General features: G+C 42.2%; 1 protein-coding gene across 17 annotated transcripts in view; it reads right to left on the bottom strand.

The window, feature by feature from the left end:
• PTPRM (protein tyrosine phosphatase receptor type M) overlaps positions 1-18,620 on the bottom strand; it is an 808,815-nt gene that overhangs the window by 99,869 nt on the left and 690,326 nt on the right. For all 17 annotated transcript variants that reach the window (XM_019755757.3, XM_019755755.3, XM_074340349.2 and 14 more), the window contains one exon: positions 605-681. In XM_019755757.3, coding sequence (XP_019611316.1) covers positions 605-681 — 77 coding nt within the window. The remainder of the gene's footprint in view (positions 1-604; positions 682-18,620) is intronic.

An 18,620-nucleotide genomic window follows, 5' to 3' on the forward strand; every position in this document is an offset into this window, starting at 1 on the left:
ACAGCAACTTTCCCTTGATTTTCAGTTTACTTTTGATTTCATTCATTCTTTCAACTGAAAAATGCTGCCTCCTAAAGAATTTATTCTAATGTAGGACATTAAGTGAACATGATGCATAATGAACAAAGAAACAGTCTTCAATAATTAAACAGCCTACATATTTAATGATGTGTCTTGCGTGCATTAGAAGTCATGGTTAACAGCTGCAGACTACTTTGAAGGCAGCTTAAAAGTGCAGTGATGACAAGAGATGGCAAATCATCGAAGTAGGAATTGGAGAGTTTTGTCCTATTAATATGCAAACAGTTTTTTTTAAGTGTCGAATAATCCAAGTTGTTGACAAAAAATGGAAATAACATTTTCCGAGTCCATAAGCATGGAATGGTATAAAAGGCACACACTGTTACAGAGGAGTTATCAGCAAATAGGCTGACTTAGAAAAGGAGTGGCCATACCCTCACTGTAAAGGGCTGTGGTGTATACGGCCATGTTACTGTATTTGCTTCTGGAGCTGGACCAACACATGCCCACCAATCTTGTAACAGACACACCAGTTGGTATATGTTAGAGCAGTTGAGCTTACTGACAGTTTCAGGGTACGTACATCGATGTAATTTCCATTGATATAGTCTGAGTTGGTGTCTCCTTCTATGGTCTGCAGCCTCACCCGGGAATGGTCATCTGCAAAGGAAAAGGAAAAGAAAACAATGATTAACAGAAGCAATCTGTTGGGCTGCTCAGAGCCCCAGAATATAAGCACATTAATTTCATTGAGATTGCCCACATCCGTGCTGCTTTAAAGATAAAGAATTAAATACTACACACTTTCTACACTTTGTATTTTGTTATTAAGACTGGGAAGAATTTAATTCTTTGCATTTTACAGCAAATCTCATTAACTTATTCTTTGATCAGTTACAGATGTGCAGTGTTGGCAGAGGTTTGCAACTCCTACATAAGTGTCCTGTGAATCACAACAGAATTATTTGTTGGATTGGAAGTTTAGCAGCTTCACTAAATCACACACAAGCTCTGGGATTTTGAAGGTTGCCTATGACATCTACCTTGACAAATGATGGTTATAAACCACAGCCCAGCCTTCTGGGATCTGTGAACATGGTTCTAACCTCAGTCATACGCCATGAGTTCTCACAGCCTTCCCTCTGCCCCTGAGGCATCAGCAGGTAGAGGAAGGCTGTCTCCATCAGTCATGTGACTATATGCCACCCAATTATGCCAGTAAGCCTTGTGATGCATCTGGAGAAGGGGATCACAGCATCTGCCTCAAACTGGACTGTTTAAAGGATTAAATGAAAAGAATGCCAAATGATGTCCAACACAGCAAGTACTGTATAGGGGTCATGAATGTGGTATTGATTCGCTACTGGTATAGTTAAAATTTACTCTGAATAAAAATTTTTCTCCACAAGTACTGCTGAGACATCTCAGTTATTTCCTTGAAAATCTATATTTTAAAAATGAAAGTTCAGGGATTTTCCAAAGTAAGGACAAGGGTTTTCCTGTTTTGCTCACTGCTCTACCCCTGATCCCCAGATTAGTGCCTGGGACATAGTTAATTTCCCCTAAAATATTTTTTAAATGAATAAAAAGTGCACCTTTTGTGTTTTTTTTTTGAAAAAATACGTGCTTTAAAAGTTATTTTCCTGAATTAATGGTTTTTAACAGAGGAACCCTTTCTTTCAAATAAAACTTATGCTCAAACCCAATATTCAGAACAGATAAAAGCCAGCGGCTCTGAAAGGGGAGCACCTAAGGTTTCTGAGTGGTGGCCTGAGAGAAACTTTGCAAAACTTAATTTCCAAAGGTGCTGGAGCAGTGGGAGGTCTTGGAGTAGTAGAAGATCCTGCCTCTAAACCGTGAACTCTCCTCAACATCGGTTACTGGGTGAGAAACAATATTCCCAGTTTCAGGCAAGAGCCAGGAGGTCTGCAGGCGACAGACCATTTTATCCACCATCACTGGAGGAAATACTGATTTGGACTTGTTCCTTGCCTTGACATGCTAATGGGTGAAAGTCAACATTTCAGACTGGTCCCTCAAGTTCAACTCTGTGGGATAAATGTTCTGCTTGCGTTCAACAGTGTGGTAGAAGGAAAATGTGTATGTTTCTACCCTTTCTTCATAGATGGGATTTTTCACTTCAGTTCCTGGCAGATAGTCATTTTATTTCATGATCAGAGCCTTACAATTAGTCGGGGAACAATAAATTGATCTGGAATGTGGTGACAGAGGGGGCCAAAGAGAAAAACGTGGAGGAAGCCGTGTCTTCCTGCCCTGCTCAAAAGACAATATGGGCAGTGGTTATGTGTGCGAGCTCCGGGGTCAGGTGTGCCTGTTAGAATCCTCCACTTGTGATTCTGGGCACGTTGTTTAATCTCTCTGTGCTTTAGTTCCCTTATCTATGAAATGGGGATTAACAGTGCCTACCTCATGGGATTATTGTGAGCATTAAAGTAAAACAAAAAGAGATTAGATAAAAGCCCAGTATGTAGTAAGTGATGGATAAATACTGGTTGCTGCTATTATCTTGCGCTGTGTAATAGACATCCACATTTTTCTTCTCACTATCTTTATAGTCGATGCCTAAACAGATGATAGCAATGCAGGAATGGACCCATATGCAGTCAGGATTCTTCCTCATGGTGACCTATTTAAGGATTATTTTCCTAGAATACATTTTACTTAAAACCTGAGGCTCCCTATCGATAGTTTGCTCGTGCTGTGGTGGGGGAGGTGAGACAGTGGGGCATAGGGTATGTATGGATTGTTACGGCTTTTGTATTTGTTAGGAGGATCAGTGCTCACACACAGCATCTTCAGAGTGGAGCTATAAGCAATTCTGCTGGTAAAGCCACTTGAGCCTCCCGAATGAAGGATGCTCCCATAGAACTGAATCATGGCCATTCTATACACATCAGACTGTTACTCAGCTCCTCTGGAGGGAGATTAGGTTTACCTTCCTGTACTCCTTGACTTTCCCTGGGCAGTTTTTTAAAAGGCAGGCACCACATTAGAGCCTCCCAATCTTTAGAAGCAAGGCTGTCTTAGGATCTATTGCACCTTCTTGTCAGAATCCCCCCGCTTTCACAGTTTATTTCTGTTAGACCCTCAGGATAAATGCCGCCCATTCCCCATGATTTACCACCTCTGGGCCTCTCAAATTGTTCAGAAATGTTCCCATTAGGGACTTCTATCTCTAACAAGACTGCACTCTCATATTCCATAAACAGAGCCTTTGAAATAAGAGTCCCATCATCTCCTACCATTCAGCCGGTTACTTCCCTCAAATTTTTAACTTGGCTACTACTTCTCCAAATTTATCTGCTCCAGTCCCCTCATGATGGAGCAAGACGCATGTATAGCATATTTCCTGAGCAGAATGAGATTGTTTTATTTTTCCTTATGTACATGGTAGTATCTTTTCTTTATTGTAAAGTTGATTCTACTAGATTGTGACCTCTTATGGTCAGAGACCATATAGTGTCCATTCTGAATATCCCTAAGAACACCTTTCAACAAGGCCATAGGGTCCAACTCCGGAGGCTCCATTCACAGCACAGCCTGCACTGCCATATGCAGCGGTCCTGCGTAAACACAGCACGTGTGCACAGAGTATTTAACGCTTCACACTAGTAAATACGGTGTCATGAGAGTCACTGTCTCAGTGGAAGAAGTGACACGTAGTGATCAGGTGAGGTCCACTGGGGCTTTCCAGGGTGATGGCAATGGTCCTGTTGTGGACTTGGTTAGTGGTTTTATGAATGCTTTACAGCAATCTATTAAACTGTATATGGATGTTTTATGCCCTTTCTGTACCTATATTTCACTATCTAAAAATAAAAGAGTCCACCCTGAGGACATTATGCTAAGTGAAGTAAGCCAGACATAAAAGGACAAGTACAAGTATGATCCCTTATATGAAGTATCTAGAGTAATTCGATTCATAGAGACAGAAAGTAGAATGATGGGTGCCAAGGGCTGGGAGGAGAGGAATAGCGAGTTGTTGTTTAATAGGTACAGAGTTTCAGTTTGGGAAGATGAAAAACTTCTGGAATGGTGGTGATGGTTTCACAACAGGTGAATGTACTTAATGTCACTGAACTGTACACCTAAAAATGCTTACAATAGTAAATTTTATGTTACATGTATTTTTACCACAATTAAAAAAAAGAGTCCACTTTCTCCATCTCTCCCTGTAGAATACCTCTTCATATTCTACTCTAACCTCAGCTATCCTAGGAAATAGCGCTTTCAAAGGTGGGAAGGGGAGAGGATTTCTAGTCAAGATGGTAGAGTAGGTAAACACTATACTCAACTCTTCTCAGGACCACGTCAATTACAACTAAACTACAGAACAACAATCATTGACAACTGCCTGAAGTCTAGCTGAACTGAAGCCCTACAACTACGGACATAGAAATCACCTTGAGACTGGTAGGAGAGGCAGAGATGTGGAAGATGCTGGTCCCACACCCACATATGACCATTAAAAATCAGGAGGGAAATATTATCTGCAGAGGTGCCCCCCACCCAGAGGAGCGAGGGGTCCCAGCTCCCCAGCCTAGGGTTCCAGTGCCAGAGAGAGAAGTACCCATAACTTCTGGCTGTAAATATTGTGGAGGTTGTGGCTGAGTGAGCTGGAGGGAGCCTGCAGTCCTAGGCGTTCCTCGTGAAGGGCCTGCACATGGAATTATTTGCTTACGGGCTCACTTGCTCTGAGTTGCAGCACAGGGGAAGCAGCTTGAAAGGTATCGGGAACATACGAGGAGACACTGAATTGTCTAGCTTCAGGGTGAGGGTGGGAGAGGCAGCTTTCTCCTGGAGGAAAGAGCTGGAAGAAGCCATTGTTTCTTTGTTGAGCCCTCCCCCTCCCAGGGTGAAGACCCAGGCAGGCACCATATCTGAGTTTCAATCACTGGCTAACACTGTCAGCCCCACCCTAGTGTTTCCTTGAGACTCTGCCCCACCCAACTAGCAGGCACACCCAAGGTGCTTCCAGTGGCTTTTTGGTACAAACATTCTGTCTTAGCTCATGCTACAGACTTTCCTAAAATCTCTCAAATATTTATAAAACCCAAACAAGTAGCATCTGGCTTTGGTGCGTCCCAAAACCTCTGGCCAAGCAGCCCTAAGCTCAGCACTAGTGACAGCTGGCCTCAGTTCACAAATTGGCCTCTCAAGGAACCACCCAGACCAATGTGGGCAGCAGCCATGTGCAGATTGCTCTGTGGCTCATACCAGGTGGTCCCAGGCAGGGTATAAGTTGTGGCTAAACTTGGCCTGCAGTGGGCCCCTCCCAGGAGGCCCCAGGACTGCTACACTTGGTGGCCAGCTTTGGACCAAGCTGGAGCATCATCTGCTGCCTCCAAGGATAACACCCAAAGGGCACACAGGGCAGGCACCAGATCGCCGCTAAAGTGAATCCTGTTCTTTAGGGTGAACCCTTGCACCATAGCTCCTCCACTGTAGTCATGGCCAGTCCTCACAACCCACCAGCCTGATGGTCAGTCCCTCCCATTGACATGCAAAAAACAACCAAGGCTCAACTACAACAGGAAAGCACACACAACCCACACAAGGGACACACCTGGAGCACCCAGCTCTGGTGACCAGGGAGACTGCACCATTAGGTCCCATAAAGCCATTCTATGAAGACTGGGAGGCATAGCAGTCCTACCTAATACATAGGAACAAACACAGGGAGACAGCCAAAATGGGGACACAAAGAAACATGTCCCAAAGACAATGAAAAAACAAAACTCCACAAAAAGAGCTAAACAAAATGGCGACAAGCAATCTACCAGATGCAGAGTTCCAAACACTGTTTATAAGGATGATCAATGATCTCAGGAAGAATTTCAATAAAGAGATGGGAAGCTAAAATTGGAGATAGAAAACATTAAAAAAAAAAAAGAATGAGACAGAAATGAAGAATACAATAACTGAAATGAAGAATACATTAGAGGGAATCAACAGTAGATTAGATGAAGCAGAGGACAGATCAGCAATTTAGAAGATAAGGTAGCAGAAAACACCAAATCAGAACAGCAAGAAGAAAAAATACAAACAAATGAGGATAGTTTAAGGGGCCTCTGGGACAACATGAAGCATACCAACATTCTCATCATAGGGGTACCAGAAGAAGATAAAGAGCAAGGAATTGAAAACCTATTTGAAGAAATAATGACAGACAACTTCCCTAACTTGGTGAAAGAAATAGACACACAAGGCCAGGTAGCACAGAGAGTACCAAAGAAGATGAACCCAAACAGGCCCATACTAAGACACATCATAATAAAAATGCCAAAGATTAAAGACAAAGAATCTTGAAAGCAACAAGAGAAAAGCCGTTAATTTCTTACAAGGGAGTGCCCATAAGACGGTCAGCTGATTTCTCACCAGAAACTTCGCAGGGGAGATAATATTGGCAGAAAATATTCAAAATGATGAAAAGCAAGGACCTACAACCAAAATTACTCTACCTAGCAAAGCTATCATTTAGAATTGAAAAACATATGTAGAGCTTCCCAGACAAGAAAAATCTAAAGGAGTTCATCAGCATCAAGCCGGTATTACAAGGAATGTTAGAAAGACTTCTTTAAGATGAAAAAAAGATAAAAATATGAATAATAAAATGGCAATAACTACACATCTATCAATAATTATTTTAAATGTAAATGGAGTAAATGCTCCAATCAGAAGATAGGGTGGATGAACAGATAAGCAAACAAAATCCTTACATATGTGGCCTATAAGAGATTTACTTCTGATCTAAAGGCATAAACAGACTGAAAATAAAGGGATGGGTAAAAGATATGTAATGAAAAACAAACAAACAAACAAACACACAAACAAACAAAAGGGAGAGGTAGCAATACTTGTGCCAGACAAAGTACACTTTAAAACAAAGGCTGTAAGAGTCAAAGAAAGACCCAGTAATCTCATTTCTGGGTATTTATCCAAAGAAACTCAAAATGCTACTTTAAGAGGACAAGTGCATCCATATGTTCACTGGAGCATTGTTTGTAATGGCCAAGATGTGGAGGCAGTCTGGGTGTCCACTGATAGATAAATGGATAAAGAGGAGGTGGTACATATATAAAATGGAATATTCCTCAGCCATGGATAGGAATGGGTTCTTACCATCTGTAGCTGCATAGATAGACCTAGAGGGTAATGTGCTAAGTGGAGTATATCAGACAGAGAAAGACAGATGCGATATGATTTCATTTATATGTAGAATCTCAAGAGCAAAATATACAAACAAATAAAACAGAAACAAACATAGATACAGAGAACATTTTGATGGTTGCCAGATGGGTGGGGTGGGTGGGGGTGAGTAAAAAAGAGGAAGGACTTAAGAAGTACAAATTGGTCGTTACACAGTAGTCATGGGGATGTAGGGTATAGCATAAGGAATATAGTCAATAATATTGCAATAACTATGTATGGTGTCAGATGGGTACTAGATTTATTGGGGTGATAGATGGGAGGGGGTTTTGGGGACAGGGTGAAAAAGGTGAAGGGATTAAGAAGTACGAATTGGTAGTTACAAAACAATCATGGGGATGTAAAGTACAGCATAGGGAATACAGTTAATAATATGGTAATAACTATGTATAGTGCCAAGTGAGTACTAGAGTAGTCAGGAGGATAACTTCTTAAATTATATAAAAGTCTAACCACTCTGCTGTACACCTGAAATTAATATCATGTTGAATGTCAAAATAAATACATAAATAAAGTGTAAAAAAAATATGAGAAGGGTATCTGATGGACTTGGAGTGTGAGAGCCCTGGGGAGTTCCTCTCTGGGCTGCCTCTCCTGAGAAGGGCTGGTTCCCTTTCCCTGGTAATGACTCTAGAGTTTGTTACTGGAGGACAACTGTCCTACATTATTTATGTGTACTTGGTAGATATATTTAAGAATCATTGAAATGAGGTTTATGAGGTATTTTTTTCTTTCGGTGATAAAATAAATGAGTATTGATAAGTTAATGAACTGAAGGCAGGGAGATAGAGATTTTAGCACTGCAAATGGGTAAGTCTTTTCGAGGAGGAGTCAGCTGTGCAGGAGAACACAGGAACATGAGTTTCGTCCATGGAGAGGAGGCTGGTCATTGCGTGACTGTCCTTTTGGTGAAATGGGTCAACACTTACAAGTTAATCCTCTGCCTTCTGGCATGCCAGTGTGAAAACCATCTTCATAAACAGCAATAAGATAAAGAACAAAGTATCACCATCAAGCACATCGAGTCAGAGACAGTAAAAGCAAAAGAAGTGAGATGATGTGTCCCTCTAGCCACAAGAGTCTTCTCTGAATGGCTGCTTGGAAATCTGAGAGCGCCTTGGAGCTAGAACTGGGATTCTCAGGCATCCTCTGTTAAACCAAGCTCTTAGGTGGCTATAAAAATAATAAATCTAGATTGTTGGAGGCAAATAAATCGGCACATGGAAGCTCATCGCCATGTTTTCTTGAACTCTTGTTCACCTTGAATCAGATGCCAATTAGGAAGACTAACATGTGTCACTCATTCTTTTAGGAAAACTCAGTTTCTTCTCTTGGGCACTCTTGAGACTAGCTAGTATCAGATGACTACGAGGAAATGCTAGAGGACATTTCTGGCATGTGGCAAATGGGAGTCACTCAGAGAAAGGGTCTACAGAAGTGCCAACTGCCCTTTGGCTGGGTCCTGTCCTGCTTTTCCTTGGAGACTGACCAGCTGGGAGAGGGCCTTTCTCAGTGCAAGGGATGAAAAGAGGAAAAAATTTGGAGAACTCAACTATTCAAGTATAAAAATTTGGAAAATCCAATGGGATTTGTAGCTAACAACAGGTCAATTATTTACTATGAAAGCCAAGGGGTCAAGGACTTGCTGTTCTGCCAGGTCAGGCTGAAAAGATGTGAGATCGAGAGTGGTAACTTACCATTCTCGTTTCTCTCCCAATATGGGAGTTTTTTCTAGATTACTGCAAAGCCATTTCATATTGATATTGTGTAATAAGTGAAAATAATAGGGCTTTGGTGTCTCTGAGATCCTGATTTGAATGCTGGTGCTACTGCTCCAGCAGCAGCGAATTCTGAACTTAGACAAACTCTGAATCTTGCTGAGGTTCATCTGTAAAGAGGGGGTACCTCTGGGCACCCCCAGGAGGGTTAGGAAGAGCAGGTGAGATAATACATGTCAAACACCTGGAATACAGGACAGGTAGTTCTCATTAGAAAGAAAACACACTCTTTCAAGGTGAGTAAAAGAGACATCCTTGGAGAAATTTAGCAATTCAAACCACAAAGAGCCCAGAATGTTTGTTTGGGGAACAGGAGAGCAGGGTAGAGCTCTAAGCAGCCACCCTTTGGGGAAGACGAGTTGGAACAAGTTTTAAAGAGGAAACAGGAAAAAGGTTTGGAAACAGGCTGGATACTCCTCAACAGCGCCTACACCTTAAACCCGCGGCGTCTATTCAACTTCTCTTTTCTGTCCCTATGTCTGCACAGTGCAGCGCAGAGGTAAAGACCACAGGCATCAGAGTCAGAATACCTGGGTTTGAATTCCAATTCTGTCACTTTCTAGTTGTGTGACTTTGGACAAGTTATTTAACTTCCCTATGCCTCAGTTTCTTCAGTTGTAAAATGGGAATAAAAGTAGTGTCTACTTTTAGTTTTTGTGAAGATTGAGTTAACATTACTAATGCATTGTAAGAGTCTGGTACATAGTAAGAACTAAGTAAAAGTGAATTGTCACTTGTATTGTTACTGCCAGTGACTTCATTCAAGACCAGATAATTTTTCATGACTATCTCAGTTTTGCCTCCAGATTCCTCCCTCTGTAGTGAATCCATGCTGAAAGTTGCTTTTCTAAAACACAATTTATTCTATCCTCACCTAGTTTAACCATTTAATGATATCAACGGGGAACTGACCAACAGTGGTCTTATAAAACAATGGAATATGATACAATCATTAAAAAGGATTATTACAGCTTGCATTTCTTTACCTGGAAACTACTCTGTGACATATTGTAGAATGAAGTAGAACAGGGTACAAAGCGGCATGTCTCATTAGAGTCTATTTATATGAAATAATCTATGTATTTGTATACGTGTGTGGGAATGCATGGTGGGGTAACTGAAAGGATGGGGTTTCTGCTGGGTGGTAAATTTTGGAGTGATATTTATTTTCATTGTTATGATTTTATGTACTACTTCAATTGTCTATACAGTTTATACTGTCTTTATCATCACAAAGAAAACAATAAACCTATCTTTATTTTAAAAAATAAAGCTGACAACTTCAAGACATAGAACAAAAAGAGATTTGAAGGAAGCAGAAAAATAATGTTAGCAGGGTTTGAATTTCGTTGGTGAGGTTCTGGGCAATTTTCCCCAACTTTTCATTACTGCACAATTTTTCTTTAATGTGTATGAATTGCTTTTATAATTGGGAAGAAAAGAAACCTGTTTAGCCATGGATGACTGGTATATGATCAAAATCCAACTAAAATTTATATTATGATCACAACTCAATGTTACCCCATCAAGAAAGGTAACAAACTGACATTTTGAGAAACTCAATCTACAGAAAGCCTTGTTGCCATTCCTCCCATTTCTTAAAAAAAAAAAAAAGGAAAGAAAGAAAAGCCTCTACTACATGAAATAGGGCAAGAATAATAGTTTTGGATGAGAAACAGGCACATAAAGACTTGGCATAAAGCATAACAAATCTTTGCTCACTGTGAAAAATTATAATCTGCTGGTGCTTTTCCCCATGTTTGTATATGTGTATGCATGCATGTACTCATGTATGAGTATGTATGTATGTATATATGTATGTATTTATGTGCAGGAATGCATGTATGTATTCATGCATGTGTGTATGTGTATGCATTCATGTATACCAGCATTGATACATCAGAGGTGGGTAATTAGGACTTAAGCATGTCTCTATGCTCTAAATTCCTAAAACATGTTACTTATGCTCTTTTCATCAAATAACATTATGTTTAACATACTGCTAAGAAGTTTCAAATATTTTAACACTTTCATATTAAACACAATGGATATGGGTAATAGGCTTGCTTGCATGTGATTAGATATTACTACAGCAGCAGAAGTAGAGTATGTCATTGATAATCTTTCACCTCCAATCAATTCTATCTTTCTGCTAAATATTGATGACATATTTAATTGGAATCACAATGATCTAAGCAACATTTGCCCTCTGAGACGAGACTTGAAATTACTTTTAATTATAATTGATCTGCAAATAATGGCTTTGCTCCTCCTGTGGTTACATTCTTGCCGCTGCACTGGTTTCGTGGTACAAGATGCTGAAGAGCCAAGTTAACTGTTGGGAAGTGCTCGGGATCCTACCCCTCTGTGATCCCTCCTCCAGGATGGTGTCCCTGTTTGTGCACACCTGGCGCTCAGGCTACGCAGGTTCTGAGCATGAAGAAAATGAGGAAACTTTGAGTGCAGTGGTGGCTGGCTCCGTGTTAAGTTTGCTCTCGTTGTTAGTTTTATGTATTACTTAGGTTTTCCTTGTTCCTCTTTTTTACTTAGACCCTCTGTCAGAGACTCTTAACTCTTTATTCTCCTGAATCCCGGCAGGACCCCCGACTTTTTAAATTTTACTTGATTTTTTCTAGATTTACTCTTTGCCTTCCTAAACATGGTGTGTTGATGTTTCTCCCCTACTCTCATCCACCTGAATTTTAATGCCAGAAGCTCTCCAGGAAGACCATTCTTATTAGTTAAACCCCCTCCTCCCTTCTCCCTTCAGTTACCTTTATACCTAAGCCAGATAGGAAAATGGTAGATTCCTCAAAAGTGACACTCTTGGAGTGCCTCAATTGGCAGAGAGAAGCATGTTGCTATAAAACAAATCCTTTTGAAGTCTTCAGCAGGGGCCAAGATTGGGTTATTGGTTAAAAGTATCGGGTAGCATAGACTGGATCAAAGGTTTCACTCTCCTCTTAGTTACCTCACTATTAGCTGGGAAAACGGAGTAGGAGGGCATAGGTAACCCAATCAAGATGAACACCAAAGCTCAGAAGGGACCTCCTGTCTTCCTCTTCATAAAGTTGTCTGTCCTCACTCAAGCCTCCTCACCCCTCACCCACGCCATTCAATGCAGCTCTTGCTAAGTTCATGGATAATCCTCATGTTGCTCTGTCAGTTTCTTCGCTGTATTAGATTTGCCAGCAGGACACTATTGACATGCCCTTTTCTCCAGAACACAATGCTCCTTTGTACGTGTACGTCTCGGAATTTCCCATATTAAAACCCTTCCAGGCTGGGTCCTAGGCTCTGGATGCCCTCTATGCTTCCTGTGCACCTCTGCGCATAATCTTACCACACCAATGGCTTCAACCACCACCTATATGCCCCAAGATTAACTAATTTATATTCGACCCAGACCCCTCTCTATGGGGTTCCAAAGCAATCTATATACACTGCCTACTTGACGTCTCATTTGAATGTTTCAAAGGCATTTCAGTATGTCTCCAGATTCAACTCATAAGCTTTCCCTATTACCACCAACCTCACCCCTACCTCTGAGCTCCCCTCTGAATCTGATTCCATTTCAAGGTTACCTATCTGAGTAAATGTTCTGTCCTTCCACCTGTCCATCCACCCAGCCACCCATCCTCCTGCAAGTCACAAACATGGGAGTCACCTGACTCTTGACTTCCTGACCCCACATTCTGTCGATTCAGTTTGACCTATTATATCTCTTGAATCCATCTACTTCTCTTCTTTATAGTCTACATTATCATTGCTTCTCACCTGGGCTACTGAGAGGCTCTCTTAACTAGTGTCCCCTTCCAATTATTTTACTTTACAGTTAGATTAAATTTTCCAAAGGCAAATTTAATTAACAACCATCACCCCCTATCCTCAAAAAAAACCCTTTTATGAGGTTTCCCTTGTTCTTATAATGAAGACCAATATCCGTAATCTTCCCTAGAAGCCCTGCAGATCTGACTTCGACTCCCCCACACCCCTGCCAACCTCCCCCTCCCACCCCTCCCAGCTCCGCCCACCTGGCCTTCCTTCAGTTCCTCAAACTTAAGGGTGTCCTCATGTGAAGGGTCTGTTCACAATGGAAGTGGTCCTCTATTTCATGTCCTCAGGGAAGCCTCCCACACCTCCTGAATATGCGAACCCCCACATTATGGGGTTTCACAGTACCATGTACCTCTTCTTTGTGGCCCTTAATTTTATTTCACTTATTTGTATAATTATTTAGTTCATTTGTACAATCATTTAATTCTCTCCTCCCACCCACAGGAAATGTCAATTCCCTGAGAGTAGGGACAGTATCTGTTTTGGCTCACTGTGGTCACCCCATTGTTTTCACATTTCTCACCTCTCCCTTTAGTCACGCTCACTCTGCTCCAGTGACGCGGCTCCTTGTTGACCCCAAGACCACGCTGACGCAGGGTCACCCCCTCATGGCCTCTGCCTGCACCCGCCCCCTGCCTCACCTGTGTCAGGTCCTGCTTGCACCTCATCCTTTCAGGGAACCCTTCCTTGACCACAGCTTAAAAGCTGCAATCTTTACCCCACCCATCTCCCTTCTCTGTCGCTGCTGTATTTCTGTTACATGCCTCACTTTCTAACATACATATTGTACAGTTTACTTAGCGGGTCTTTCTCTGTCAGCCGTACACACATGTTAAATGTTACATGGGCAAAGAATTCTGTTTTTTCCCCTGCTGTCTGTCTGACACCCTGGCATGTAATAGGCACTCAGTATATATCTATTGAAAGAACTCCTTCAGCTTGGCATGGAGGCTGGTACATGTCAGACACATACATCTTTGTCAACTGAACCACAGAAAGCGGGGAGGAACCTGAGGAGGGTCTGCAGATTCTGGCTATTATCTCCAAATGCCTGTCCTCCCCCCTACCTTCCACCTTCCAAAGGACCCCAGGATGTAAGGGGCCGCTGTTAGTCAGGAGATTTAGTACATGTTGTAAACTCAGAGTTAATTATATACATAGGAACTGCTGAGAGTATCAGGAGGGCTATGTTTGTGTGTGTGGTGAACTGGGCATTAGTTTATATTTGGAAAGGGCTAGCTCAGCATCTTTGTAGTGTAAATAAGGAAAAAGTTTAACTTACTTAAGAGCAAAAGCCAACAAACAGTTTTTAAGCACCATTAAAAGTATTTTATATGCAAACACTATTGCAAAACAACAAATGTGATCATTACAAGCACTTCTTATGTTCTCTGAAAAGCACTAACAAGAATCTCTAAGATGTTGGCTGAATCCCCCTGCCATTGCTCATCCTATAATAGTTAGTGGTGTTGTTCCCAAGGCTTGGACGCTACGAAGCAGGATTCCCAGTCCATGGAACCATCTATCCACAATTCCATGCTTTTTAGGGGGGTGGGGAGGGAAGATGGTAATACTCTTCTCTATGCCTATAAAGAAACAGCCGATAAGGGTGTATACGTAAGCTTGATTTAGGTAAGTACTTTTATTCTTTTTACTCCTCAAAACCTTCCACAACTGTAACAACAGACTTATTTTTACTGCCGTAACTAAAGACACACAGTCTCAAAGGAAGCAGCTCCAAGTGCCGATTCTCAGTGGTCCTAAGCACTGCAGTGGCTCCTCTGACTCACCTGGGGCGCTCACACTGGACTAGGGACCCTATAGTGAAACAATGTTCAGTGTGCAAGGTCTAACATGAAGACAGGGCAAGGCGGGCACCGGAGACCTGCTGTGCAAGCCAGCAGTAGTGGTACTTCTGCAGCCCATGTGTGGTATCAACTCAGCCTAGTTAGCCTAGTAGCATCTATGGATTTGGATGCCTGATTTTAAAAGCATTAAGAATAGTTTGGCAGGTGGTCTACCTGATGTCTCAGGATATGCCAGCATCAAGCCTTATATAGAATCACATAAATAACCACAGACAACTGTAGAGGGGTTTTAGAGAACAAACAAGAGGAAAAGAACCATTTGCTACAAAATGGATAATCCTGGAAGGCATTATGCTAAGTGAAATAAGATAGACATAGAAAGAAAAAAACAACAACAACAAGAAACAACTGCATGGTCTCACTTATATGTGAAATCTAAAGAAGTCAAATATATAGAAGCAGGGACTAGAACAGTGGTTACCAAGGTTGGGGAGGTGGGAAAATGGGGAGATGTTGGTCAAAGGGTACAAAGTTGCAGTTATGTGGGATGAATAAGTCTAGAGATCTAATGTACAACATGATGACGATGGTTAATACCCTGTGTTTCCCCGAAAATAAGACCTAACTGGAAAATGAGCCCTAGCATGATTTTTCAGGATGACATCCCCTGAACATAAGCCCTAATGCGTCTTTTGGAGCAAAACTTAATAAAAGACCCGGTCTTATTTTCGGGGAAACATGGTAATACTGTACTGAATACTGAAAACATGATAAGTGAGATCTCAGGTGCTCTCACCACCATACACACAAATTGCAACTATGTACAGAGAAGCTATATTCATTAGCTTGACCGCAATAATCATTTCACCATGTACATGAAACCATGTTGTGCACCTTAAATAAATATACAGATATATATCATTTTTATTTTAAAAATACATGGAAAAGAAGGTAACATGTGAACAGGGAAAGGCTTCTTGATGCCACAGAAACCGAGAGGTCAGATTAGGAGACTGGGTAGAGCAGCAGGGGCAGAGAGGCCTCTTTTTGACACTGTCCCTAGAAAAGCACAAAAACAATGTGCCCTGATGAAGAAACAGTGAATGAGCACAGGAGGGAAAGAACGGAGAGCAGGTGAGAGCTAGACAATCAGCCCCAGAGATCAGGAATAAAGGCAACGGCCATGCAAATCAACAACACGTGATGAGCTGGATTGCTGTGCAGAGTCTTGCTAACAATTAGGGAGCAAGGTGGAATCTGCGATTACCTACCAGCTTTGAACCTGAGATTTCCAAATTTCCTGATGTTGGTTTCCATTTTAAATGACCTACTGAATGTGCTAACTGAAGAAGAGTAGGGTAATGCAGTAGTAATGAAGAAGAAAATATGTCATTTGTTTTTCAGGTAACAGTGATCAATGTTGTTTTTACGTGGCGTTTCAGTTCATTTCCATAATAGGTGGTTGTGGGGACAGAGTCAGGAGTGCAGTTTCCAGGCTCTCGCCCTCACATGGAAAGGTGCTGGCTCAGGTTGTAAATGGCCATCAACTGTGATTGGATGGCCATCAGCTGTGGCTAGTTGGACATCAGCTGTAACCAGTGAGCCATTGGCCACTAATATAACTGCCATGGCTACACTAGCAGAAAATGGGGGCTAGCAAGAAGATGGTGGCTGAGCCAGCAAGTGCAGAGTATGGATGAGTGTGGATTGCAGATTCTGTGTCTCCTGCTTCCTGTGTCTCCAACCCAGCCGCCAGCGAGAATATAGTGGTATGACGCCCCTATCTGTGGCTGCGTGGGTGTTCCTTTTCGGCCTCACCATATCCTGCGTTCTTATGTGGGGAGCGGGACCAGAGACCCCGCCTGGCGTCCCGCATGACAGCAGTGTTCTCAGGAAACCGTGCCATTGAGCAGGTTCATGACTTACTCACGGTCACTTGGCTAGCACGTGGTGGGGCAAAGGCTCCAAATTGAATCTTCTGATTCCTAATCCTGTGTTCTTCTCTTCTGCCTAAAAGGTCTTTCCTCATGAGTCTACCCCCTAGTCATTACCCTTGTCCTAGTATTCTCGGGTGCCTTTTAGTCTGGGCTAGCCCACAGACCGTAAATTCATGGGGTGGGAGCTAGATTCAAACCTTTTCAGCCTCTGACAGCATTCTGCTAGATGCACAGACCACATCGCATCCAGTGCCCACATCCAGGGTGATGAAATCATCGGTCCTAAGGGCCGGGCTTGAGAGTTGGATGATATTTGTGGTGGAAGGAATGGACTCTGGGTGGTAGAAATGACAAGTTCTCCTGGTGGGATCTGTTATCTGCTAAATGTGGAGTCAGGAATCTATAGTCTGTGCGCTGAATCCAGCCCACTGCCTGATTTGAAAATAAAGTTTTATTGGAAGGCAGCCTATTCATTTATGTATTGTTGATGGCTGCTTTTACATTCAACACCAGGGCTGAGGAGCTGAGCTGAGACAGGCAGGTCTGCAAAGCCTGAAATATTTATTATCTGGCCTTTTACAGAAAGAATGTGCCAAACCTTGCACTGAGCTGTACTGCTAGGTGGGCAGCACCCAATTAGGGTTAGTTGTCTTCAGTAAGGGTCCTGAGCACAGTGTCTGGCCAACAGTAAGTGGTCAATAAGTATTTGTGGAAGGAAGGGATGAATTATCGGCTGTATTTAACCACATACTCTCGGACTAGCTGCAAGGAGAAATAAACTAGACAGATGGGATTCAAAATTTCTGTGGAAAACTGCACACCTAGTACCCAGAAGGTCCAGGCTGGAAAGGTGAGTGGGATGTCTAGAGGCTGAATAGAATTCGACACGAGAGAAGCTGCTTGGATGCTTTTGTGAGCGTGCAGGCTTTTCACAGAAAGGAAGCAATCCATGTTTGCCTGAGGGGTGATGGTTCTGTCTGAATCTATAAAAACAAACTTTTCTAAATAATTAAACAAGAAAATCATTTTTTAAGTCACAAAGGACAACTACCTATGCATGTGATCACAGACAAGTCACTTTGTCTCCCCATATCTGAACCTGAAAATGAGGACAGCACTTAGTAGAATTAAAATAGTTATATCGGTATAGAATTTGTGGCTTTGAAATATCTTCATGAGAAAGACAGTATAAATTTTGATCAGCAACGTCAGGAGGTAAGTTAGGCTGTGGTTCTCTTTGGGTGGGTCCCCCTCCCACCCCATATTCCAATGTGCTGGCCTGTGCCCTCTGTGAGCCGTCCTCGCAGCACCAGCCCAGTAGGTGCAGGCAGCTCTGTCAGCTGCTGCCTGCCCCACACCTAGCCCGTTATTAAATTTCCTATGTCATCCTGTTGCCCTTGGAGCTGTGCTGAGCTAGGTGACAATGACTGATAATGGGTATAATTAATACATAAATTAGACACTCGCCCCAATACTTTCTTAGACAACAGACACGAAGCCATCAAAAAAAAAACTGTCAAAGGCCCTTACCAGTGGCAGCTCCCTAATTTCTGCACAGGGGGACACAGGGGTCAGCCTGGGAACTAGAGGACTTAGTTTGCAGCTGCTGTTCAACAGCGAGTGCAGTTTTTACTTAGTTTGTATATTTATTTGGTGTGGCCTAGGGAGGTAAAGGATGGGGAGGGAAGGGGCGAAAGTCTCCTTAAGTTGCCTCTTGTCACCGACACTGGCCTGTGTAGACTATGATGGTGGCAAAAACTTCGGGCATGGTGGCAAGCAGGTAGGGACCAACTGTTAGTGGTTATAAAAGCTGCTTCTGGCTTGGAATCCTGTCTCCATATCTTATTAACTGTGTAACTAACTCTTTTACCTTCTTTATACCTCAATTTCCTCTCCTGTAAACTAGATACAACAATATTATGTATTTCATGGTAACAGGGAGTGAGTTGATATGTATAAAGGACACATAGTTAAGTGCTCAGCAAATGCTAGCTTTTATTATTGTTTTC

Source organism: Rhinolophus sinicus, chromosome 4, assembly GCF_057876585.1.
Source record: "Rhinolophus sinicus isolate RSI-liver-muscle chromosome 4, RSI-T2T, whole genome shotgun sequence".
Classification (NCBI taxonomy): Eukaryota; Metazoa; Chordata; class Mammalia; order Chiroptera; family Rhinolophidae; genus Rhinolophus; species Rhinolophus sinicus.